This window comes from Mesitornis unicolor, unplaced genomic scaffold, assembly GCF_000695765.1.
Source record: "Mesitornis unicolor isolate BGI_N332 unplaced genomic scaffold, ASM69576v1 scaffold51008, whole genome shotgun sequence".
Classification (NCBI taxonomy): Eukaryota; Metazoa; Chordata; class Aves; order Mesitornithiformes; family Mesitornithidae; genus Mesitornis; species Mesitornis unicolor.
The window spans coordinates 1-10,547 of NW_010203489.1; the positions used below are offsets into that span (position 1 = coordinate 1).

Sequence of the window (10,547 nt, forward strand, 5' to 3'; positions counted from 1 at the left end):
TTATATATACATATATATATGTATATATAAATTAGATTTTTTTTATATAAATATATTGTGTATAGCAGACAGAAGAGTTTAGGAAGACTTCCTTCTCAGTAGCTTGACTGAAGAAAGACGACATAGGAATGAGTTGTGGCTGTAACAGGGAAAATAATGTACTTTGACAAAAGGTTACAAGAGGAAACAGAGGGTTTAAAGCACAGGAAAGACAGATGTCAAGTATTAAGCAGGACTGAACACAACAAAAAGCAGCGGTAACTAGTTAACCCTTTCCCTAGGAAAGCAAACATTACAAGCAAGATTATTCATGATCTGATAATGAATCTGATCCATTCTTATCCCTTGTACTTGCAGGACTGCTCATGCACTTAATACACTGAACTAGATGGGGGACTGACACATTATCTTCTTTGTTATTATGTTTGTGCTGAACCAAATCAGTTCCTAGATTTTACTGACAATCTGCAAAACATCTGTACTAACAAAGAAGGTAAAAACATGTAGCAGGGCTGCCTCTACTGAAGGCTGCATCAACTTTACTGATTAAGTAAAATTAACCCATACAGCTGAGAGACAATTCAAGTGGCCACCAGAGACTCCAAATCCCCAGTTTAAGACTTCATGTTCTTTCTGGGTTATATGAGAATCATACTCAAAACCAAGAATTTTGCAACTTGGTAAATACTGACTGAGATCTTTAACTGTGAGATAAGCAATAGAGAAGACAAATCGGTTAAGAGCATTGTACTTGATCCTGCAGATATTTAGCACTCACAAAGACTGGTGAATTCTGATGCTGGCCTCAAGACTTTAGCTTGCACACTCGGTGAAGAGGATTGCTTTTTATACCTTTTGTACACAATGGAGTTCTCTATCTTAGGAATTTCTAGACAAAGGGTAGAAGATCTTGAACATGCTGGGAATTAATGGATTGTTCATTAGCACAAGGTATACAAAAGGCACAGACTACTGCAGCTCTCCCATGGGGGTTTTCAGAGCCCTACGCAGGAATTTCATGTTGAATGACTCCTGCACTGCATCTGGCTCTTTGAAGCTGTGCTGGTAGCACTCCAATCTCCACAGCAGCAGCTACTGGCTGGGGAGCAAAGGAGCCAAGCATAAAGAAGGATTTCAGCAGAGTCTTACTAAGTAAAAGCCTGTAGTATACCTGGCAAAACAGTAGCTTGGAAGCTTAATGTTATTAGATCAAGTCTGAGGGGAAAAAAGTGGTGGAGAAGACTGTATCAGCATAAAGTCTGCTACAGAAAAATAAAAGAATAAAGTCACATGAGCAAAAAGGCTGTTCAGGAGTAAGGAGACTTACTCCTCTAGATATTAGCAAGCTTATTAATTACTGGATTGCTGACATTTGTCATCCTTGTGGCTCCAATGTAAGAGCAATATAAAAACTTTTAGAGTGAAGAAAACTGTGTATATGTCCCCTTTTACTAAAAGTATTTTTCTAACTCCCTTCCTCTTCCAAAACAAATATGTACATGATTGAATTTCTAGAAAACAGATGCTCTCAAACACTTCCACTTTCTATTAAGGAGGAAGTACTGTAAGAAAAGAAAAGGCAATTCCCCCCCCCACTCCCCTAGACACTGTAGCAGATTCTTTCACTCTAGGGACCCCACAGAGAGAAAGGGAACAGGACATCTGAACAGCAGATTTAACAGGCATCATTACTCTTCCATTGCACTACAGCATTCAGTCAGATACCTGTTTTTGGATCCTAACCACAGGTTAGTTCTAGTCAGCTCTATCAAATGATCTCTCACAATCCTTAAGTTCCAGCAGCTTACACTTAGTCCCACTGTGCTTGTAGCAATCACCACAGACCACACTTTACTAATCACAATGCCGTATCAAGACATTTACATCATCATTTACATAATCTTTTTAGTATACTTTGAGGTAATATGCTCCAGTCATCCAAGCTTACAATAACATAAGAACTGTCACCCCAATTAAACATTAAGACAGATATAGATATGTAACTCAAAAATTTCTGAGTGGCCACTGCTGAATGCTACCAGAAGGTTAAGAAAGCCTACAGTGAGCAATTATGTAATTACCTGCTCATTACAGAAGTCTTCTTGTAATCCTCTAACAGGCAATTAGTGGTTGGTTTATACCTTAAAGCACACCAGCTTCCCTTCCTTAAAAAGCTTTCACCATTTCTAATATAATCACCTAAAGTTACTAGGTGCAGCTAGTCACAATCCCTGGAACTCTACAGCAACGTAAGCACTCTTACAATCACTATTTTTTTCCTCCTTTTTTCACTGTACATGGACAGCTGTAGGCAACAAGACCATGGGAAAGATCAAATGTGCATGTATTTCTTTTCCCTACTATCCAGAAAGAATTCAAGTAGCCAATTAACAATGAACTCTACTCCAGCAACAACAATCTCTGAAATAAAGCTTTCTGAGCCCTGTCAGGTTTTTATTTATCTCATTTTATAACTGGCTAACAGAAATGAGCCAACAGATTAAATTTTACTAATATCAGTTAGACACAAATCATTATTAAAATAAACTAGCTTGGAACTTTCCAGCTTCCCAAAAACATCTGGGTTAGGAGGTATGTTTGCACAGAGCCTCCAAAGGCAGACTGAGGTGGCAGCACACAGGCAGACACTCAGAGCTCCCACAGATCAGCAGCCAGACATCCACAAAAACAATGCTCGAGTTGTTCTGGTTTCATAGAATCATAAAATGTATTGAGTTGGAAGGGACCTTTAAAGATCATCTAGTCCAACCCTCCTGCAGTGAGCATGAACATCGTTACTAGATCAGGTTGCTCAGAGCCCATCAAGCCTGACCTTGAATGCCTCCAGGGATGGGGCCCTCCACCACCTCACCGGGCAACCTGTTCCAGTGATCTATCACTCTCATGCTGAAGAACTTTTTCCTAATATCCAACCTAAATCTACCCTTTTTCAGTTTAAAACCATTACCCCTTGTCCTATCACTACATGCCCTGGTGAACAGTTCTTCTCCAGCTTTCTTATAGGCACCTTTCAGGCATTGGAAGGTCGATATAAGGTCCCCCTGGAGCCTTCTTTTTTCCAGGCTGAACAACCCCAACTCTCTCAGCCTGTCTTCGCAGGAGAGGTGTTCCAGCCCTTTGATCATTTTTGTGGCCCTCCTCTGCACACGCTCCAGCACTTCAATGCCCTTTTTGTTTTGGGGACTCCAGAGCTGGACACAGTACTCCAAGTGAGGTCCCACCAGAGCAGAGGGGCAGAATCACCTCCCTCATCCTGCTGGCCACGCTTCTTCTGATGCAGCCCTGGATGCGGTTGGCCTTCTGGGCTGCAGATGCACATTGGTGGCTCATATCCAGCTTTTTATCCACTAGTATCGCCCAAGTCCTTCTCCTCAGGGCTGCTTTCCAGCACATCATCTCCTAGCCTGTATTGGTAACAAGGATTGCTCCTACCCAGGTGCAGGACCCTGCATCTGGCCTTGCTGAACCTCATGAGGTTCACCTGGGCCAACTTCTCCAGCTTGTCCAGGTCCCTCTGGATGGCATCCCTTCCCTCCCAATCCCTTCCCATTGTAGAAAGCCACACTTGTTAAGACTGTCAAGCATCTACAGCTCCCCTGAGCATGATAAGAATTAGAAATTCAGGGCTTCCCCCTCCTCTCTCATCAACTCAAATGCTTTAACACAAACAAAAGATTTGGTGGAGTTGCTTATGAAGCTGCAGTATACAATAATTGGTGATAGTGCAAATGTATCTTTGCTTATGCGTGGCAGTACTGCAGGCCAACACAGATTTGCCAATAGGTCAGGATGCCAAGGCAGATACATCAAATGCAGACATAGACCCACACTCTGAGAAAGGAGTAATTCACCTCTGTCCACTTTCTAAATGTTGAGGCTTTGTAGTAATTAAAGCCTTTTAAGGAAACAGAAGTAATAGGACAGACAGCAACCAACAAGCACAGCTTTTTCAAGAGTCACAGACCTAGTGAATGGAGAGCCTACATGAAACAAATTTTCAACTAAGCTGTCATGCTGTTTAAGTTTCCACTGATCGAACATAATCGCAATCAATGTAAGCTGTATTTAGCAACAGCTGTTTACTACTCTTTGTGGCACATGACCCATGCTCATTTATAGCTTTGTGCAATCTTAGCTTCCTCAGCAGCTCACCCACTACTCCAGGGTGTTGTGCTCAAGATTAACATCAACATGCTCTGCCAAGGACAGGAGCCTTTAAACACACTCCAACTTCAAGCAAAGTTGTGCATAATCAGTGTTTGCCAAACTTTAGCAGAATATCTGTCTTCAGAGGATTTCTAAAGACACTGCCAGTGAAGCCCACTTTTGGCCATTCCAAAATCCCTTCATAAGCTGCACTAGTGGAAATGGCATTGCACGTAGTTTGCACTACACTTCAACCAGCGTATTAGTCAGGAATCACACACAGTCAATATAACCATGCTATAAAAAGAATCCCTAACGTAGAAACAGCTCAAATATTCTTTAGCTAGGATAGCTTACACTAGGCCCTTAAAGTTACCAGACAATACTGGAAAAACATCAGTGTAGCTGCAGCTGCTCCTACACGGCAGTGTCTGCTAATTTACCAGCTACACACATTACAGGCCTCTTCTCCCCTTCTCCTGAACCATCCAAGGTACTTTACTGTAGTCAAGTATAAATCAGAAATATACACGAGAGCCCATAGCGGGTTTAAGCAGCTAAGATAAACTAAATTCACTAAGTCAGCCTTTGTACTTATTTTGACATAATTCATTACATTCTTGTTCCAGTATTTTTCCCCCAAGGTGCTACATCCTAGCAGTAAGATAGCAAGAGAAAGATTATTCCGGAGTCATATTTTGAGTTGACACAGCCACAACTGGAAGACAAAGCCAGATTAGGTGACAACTGTACACAAAGAGGGTATTTTTTTTTGTTTGGTTGGGGTTTTTCGTGGGGTTTGGGGGGTGTGTGTGTGCGCACGCAGATTTTTGTCAGATTTTTTAAACCTCTCTTTTCTTTCCTTTCATCCTTTTACAAAATCAGTCTAGCACTTGCTTTCTACAAAGCAAGTCAAAATGATGGATCCTGCAACAGGCTGTCACGTGCATTTTTCTACTTACAATACTTACTGAAGCAATACTTATTTTTCATTTGGTTAATAAAGTAAATACTCTACTAATTCCATGTGCCTTTCTCTCCTCCAACCTCTCCTCCAGGGTTTAATAATTAGGGATGAAGAATTTGACTTTTTTTTTTCCTAACTTTGTCATCTATACATTACCACCCACCAACGTAGCATGCGTGACAAACAAGAATAAAGCTGTAAGGTAACTACTAGTCTCAGCTAAAATATTTGCTATACCTTTGTTGACTTGCTTAGCAGCCAGCATTTAAGATGTCAACTTGAGAGCATTACATAGCAATAACCCTTTAAAGCCAGCGTTGCTTGTAAAAAGTGCAAATTATCTCTGGCACATAGCTGACTATACAATGACTACTGCATAAGTTTTGAAGTGTCAAATCTTATTAATACCAGAAAATCTCTTGTAGCTTGACATAGATCTAGCATTTGTGTTTCTATTTCTGCTTGGAAGAGGAGTTCTTGTAACAGAATAAATAGTGAAATATATTCGTTACTGCAGCTAGAATTAAGGCTTATCAGGCTCTCCAAGATGAGCAATTTTCAGGAGCCCAGATTACCAGATTTCAAACAACTTTAAAAGTACTTTATAGAATGTTTTGCTGATAATTCTACAGTCTCTCCCATGAGACAAACAATATCTGCTCCAGAATTGCTTAGGAATAGTTTGCATTTATCACTGCTACTATTATTACTTGCACGTGTGATATTAAAAGCTACAATGCCACCTGCTGGCTTAGGAGTCTCACGCTTTTCTTGTTTACACTTTCCTGGTTACAGTGCAAACACCAAGAATAAAACACCAGTATCACCCTGTACACTCCGTTCTTTTAAGACCTATAGCACCATTTTGTATTACAGCAGAAGTAGCCTTCTAAGTCTTACCAACCAAGATATGTGCTATGTACACTATCAGATATACACCATGTAACACAAGATGCGAAATCCGAGCTCTAGAAATCAGTAGTCAAAATCAAGAACTCAAACTTAACACACAGAATTTACCTATGAAAGGAAAGCCACTTGACTCCTTCACACAGTACAACTCCTGAAGTCATAAGCAGTTCTGCAAAGTACTGCGTCTCAATTCCTTCTTCCTCATGCTTTTTAAACTGGATGCCAGATGTAGTCAACAGTTCAATAGAGTCCTGCGCATACATATCTTCTCTGAAAACAGGGAAAGGAAAAGCAAATTTTCAATACGCAAACCTCAATGATTAAAAACCTGGTAACATTTCTTTTTTGCTATTCATTCCACAGACACGATTAGCACAGAGCAGTAACAACTTGACTTAGTTCTGTGTCAGTTACCATTTTTCATAGCTTTTATTAACCTTCACTAGCATTTCGCGATTCCCAGCACCTCCACTCTTGCCTCCTTCATAAAAACCTAGTTTCTGCTCCTCTTCTGATTACTTAGAACTCCCTTTTTGTGAACATACAGAGGAAAGCGAATGTTTGAATACACTTTACCGAATGAGATCTATTACTTAGACTGTGCCAAATTAAATATAACAAGTTGAAGCCCTAACATCTATTAGATTACAGAACTAGAAACGACTCCAAATCCCAGTGCTGCTGTTAGTTCCATAGATGTTTTCCAAGCATATCTTGAGATTTAAGCTTACATAAACGTTCAGACATGCTTATCAAAACTTCCTACTCACTACAAATGGAAATACTTGTTCCATCTTATCAATCCTTAAAATTTCGATAGCCTAACATTTTCTCTCTAAATGAACAACTTCAACTTTTCTTCAGTAGCCATATTTTGGACATAAAATTTAACAGGAGAGAAAAAAACTTCCTCTATGCCTTGACTCCTTATCCCTGTGTTTCTTCCCTTTACCACTAACATTTTTGTAAACTCTTAGGTATTTTGTGATTAAGTGGATCGTTTGCTTTTTTCCTAGAGTTTAATACACATCATCACAACAAAGACAAAATGGTTAGCTGAAAAAAAACCCTCAAATATTGCTTTACTGAGATGATGATATCATTATTACTGTCCACAACATACTATTCTACAAAGACTCTTCAGTGTATAGTTTTAAATTTTAATAAAAAACAAAATGCAAACAAAAAAATAAAACAGACAAGATAAGCAATATATCGAGCTTGACTCCGATTCAATAGTAGACTTATATTCCTTATTCCTAATAGTTAGTGATCATTTTTCAGAACATAAATATAACTTCAAGATGTGTTGCATCTTTTTTCCTCCTTCCCACACAGCTGCTCATTAGTTCTCTAGCTTTAAGGCATCAGTTTCCCAACACCTGTCCATTTCCATAAAACATTAAAGAACCCATCCAAAACAAACACGCCTATTTTACAGTAAGTAATTTAAATTCTAATTTGTTACTCTGCACTAATCAGGTGAATAGTTAGTTTAGAGAAATACTTATGCTTTTCAAAAGCGCACTGTAACAAGACCCAGCTGGAACCATACACACAAAAAAATGACCTTCTAGGAACAGCCACCAGCTGTTTTGCTTTAGGAGCAGAACTCTTGGCACAGTGCCACCTCCCAAAAGGAAGTTTAGGAACAGATAAAAATAAGTCATTTCTCTACCCCACTGAAAAAAAAAAAAACCAAACATGTTTCATGCAGCACTTAGCTACCTCACATTTTGTATAAAATTTCCAGTGAACTACTAACAAGTTTAAGTGCCTACCTAGATCTTGCCTTACTAAGCTGTCTTATCTGTGCAAGATCTGGCACAAACGGATGGAAAACTACTTTTGATATCAGCCATTTGATATTAAGATCTTCAAAGCTCAGAAGTTGAATAAAACATAACGCAGGCTCTTCCTCCCAGACCCCAGTTTGGAAGTTACTAATGCATTCCTCCTCCTCTTCCTCTCATATTTAGCAGGATTAATATATTCCTCTATTAAGACAACAGATAACTTCCATCCAGCACTTACATGGCCAGGTAAGTTTAGAGATACCAAAGATCAAATCTGCACTTCCTTTTCTTTCAAGAGGTGCTTCAAACAAAACTAAAAAGAGCATGTCATTCCTCCTACCACACTGACCTGCGACAAGCCATGGCACTGCTTGTTTAGAAAAGCAGAAGGACCAAGAGATAGCAGCAGGGTTTTTTTCCTTTGGAAGAGCCCTAATTACTTTCAAAACAAGTCTTTCTAGCTACAGAAAAAAAAAAGTCTGTTCTTTAAACCTCCTTTGTAGGCTGCAGTTTTAACTCAGTTTTAGCTGTCCAGTTATCAGCTTGTAACACAGCTGCCAAAAAACCCCAAGCCTTTAAGCTTGAGAAGTGTTTGCACTGATATTCAATTAAGGGCCATATGAGAACCTATTGGACCAATTATGTTTACTTCAGGAAAAAATTCACCATACCAGTAGCTTTGTCAACTACCTGCTAAAGATATAATTATAACTCTGCATGAGTGTCTCATCCCACTGGAAAAGTTAGCTTTATACCTAAAGGTTTATCCCCGATAAAAATCACATTCTGAAATAAAGGCCACAATATGATTCCAACCAGTTATAAAAAAAAAAATCAGTGTGTTTTTTAACCAGCACTTAAGATAATCCAGAACAGAAATCTCCTCAGCAGTTATGCTGTAGAATCAATAATCCCTTTCAACCTATTATAAAAAAAATTAAATACAGCATTTTAATAGAATAAGTTGCTTTGAAAACAAAAAAAGCTGCTGCAATATTAAAGTTAACAGTATTTTATCAAGAACATTATCTAAAACATGTGAGCTTTTTAACAAGGATAACATTACTATAAAGAGGACAGAACACACCTGCTTTAAAACTTACTGCTAACATTTGTCATACTTTTTTTTAGTCACTCTGGCAACTTTACGGTTTTTTTCTTTGTGTCTTCCATTTAAAAATATGCAAAGGAACAACATGAGACTTCTATAACAACTAGTGAGAGTTAAACTAAGTTTAGGCAGAAGCACTTTGAAATGCTACATATGAAAATGCTGACCTAACTCTAAGTATAATCTAATTAAAGTATAAATGCATCTTTTAAAAACTTTTGTTGGAACTGTTTAGCATTTTTGACAGCGCACAGAAGTGAGGGAAGAAAGCACGTGGTTGGCTGACAAAAATTTTTGTTACAAAGTATCAATGGAATTCCAATCATATAGATAAAAAGAGTTTTTACAGCTTTCACAACCTATAATACATTTTCAGTAACAATAAGTCATAAACGTACATTCAGTAGTACAGACATTTAACACTTACGTTAAATTAAATTTAAAATTAAATTGCCAAGTTGAAGTTCCTGGAGGGTATTCTCCTTGCTCATTCATAAATGTTAGTCCTAGTTGAATTATTTTTAGCAAGTCTACATTGCAGCGTAATAACTGGTACTGATAGTCTGCGTTGCTTCTGAATTCTCCAATAGGCCTTGCAACTACTCCTGGAAATTCAGTATCCTGTAAGAACAGAATTAAAACTTCAACAAAAGACACCCACAAAAACTTACATTGCTCGTTTTTCATAAAACATATTTCAAACATCTAATAGTTTCATAGCTGAAGAGTATTGTATGTAAATTTTACTTTTTAAAAGGTAGTAGACTAGAGTCCTAATGTTTATACACCTGTAATTCAACATTAGGAATCCATTATTCTTTCAAAGAACATGGATAAACAAGTTTATAGCTTTAATTTACTAACACCAAAATATCATTATGTTCTTCGTAGTAATTTCCTAGATAAACATCAAGTGCCCACTTACCATAGCTACATAGTTATACTTCCGTATAACTTGACGAATTTTCTTCATCTCTTCATCCAAGTTACAAGCCCAAACTTCACAGATTCTTTGGCTATGGTCTACGGTGGCTGCTGGCATAGTGGGGGGCTTTAAAGACCATACATCAAAACTTACACTTGACTGAGGATCGGTTTCATAAAGAGAACTTTATTTATTGTTAACCTAAAAGACAAAGAAAGTAAAGTATCAAGTGTCAGTTTTTATCCTTCACTTATCTGAAAAAAGCTTAAACACCAGAATCAAGCTTCACTCTTCAGAATTTCATAAAAGAAGCACAACACAGCCATCATAACCATGTGAATTTCAGCTATGTGAGTTTAGGTTGCTATCCAGAACTACTACCCTAGGATTCTGTTAGTAACTTTCTTGCACAAAGCCAGGCAAACCAGCAAGGCGCACTAGTTCAACAGATAAAAAGAGATACCTGAGCCCACAAGCGTTATTCCCTCACGGGTTAGAAGAGTACATTCCTGTGGATCCCACGGCTGCGTGCAACATGAAACGAAGCGGCAAAGTGACCATTAGGGTTACGCCAAACTCGGGGACGCTGCAGACGACCAAAGAGCCGCGCCGGCGGGCAGCCTCCCTGGGCAGGGACAGCTCTTTCAGCTCGTCCGGGCCGCGCTAAAC

The 10,547-nt window shown here is 38.7% G+C and overlaps 1 protein-coding gene across 1 annotated transcript; it reads right to left on the reverse strand.

Moving 5' to 3' along the window:
• Positions 1-6,154: 6,154 nt before the first annotated feature.
• Positions 6,155-10,081, reverse strand: CNOT7 (CCR4-NOT transcription complex, subunit 7; the record flags this gene model as incomplete). Its single annotated transcript, XM_010190716.1, has 3 exons — positions 9,879-10,081; positions 9,381-9,574; positions 6,155-6,316 (listed from the first exon to the last, which is right to left on the reverse strand). Coding segments are annotated over exons 1-3 (473 nt in total), but the record flags the coding sequence as incomplete, so codon positions are not given.
• Positions 10,082-10,547: the final 466 nt, after the last annotated feature.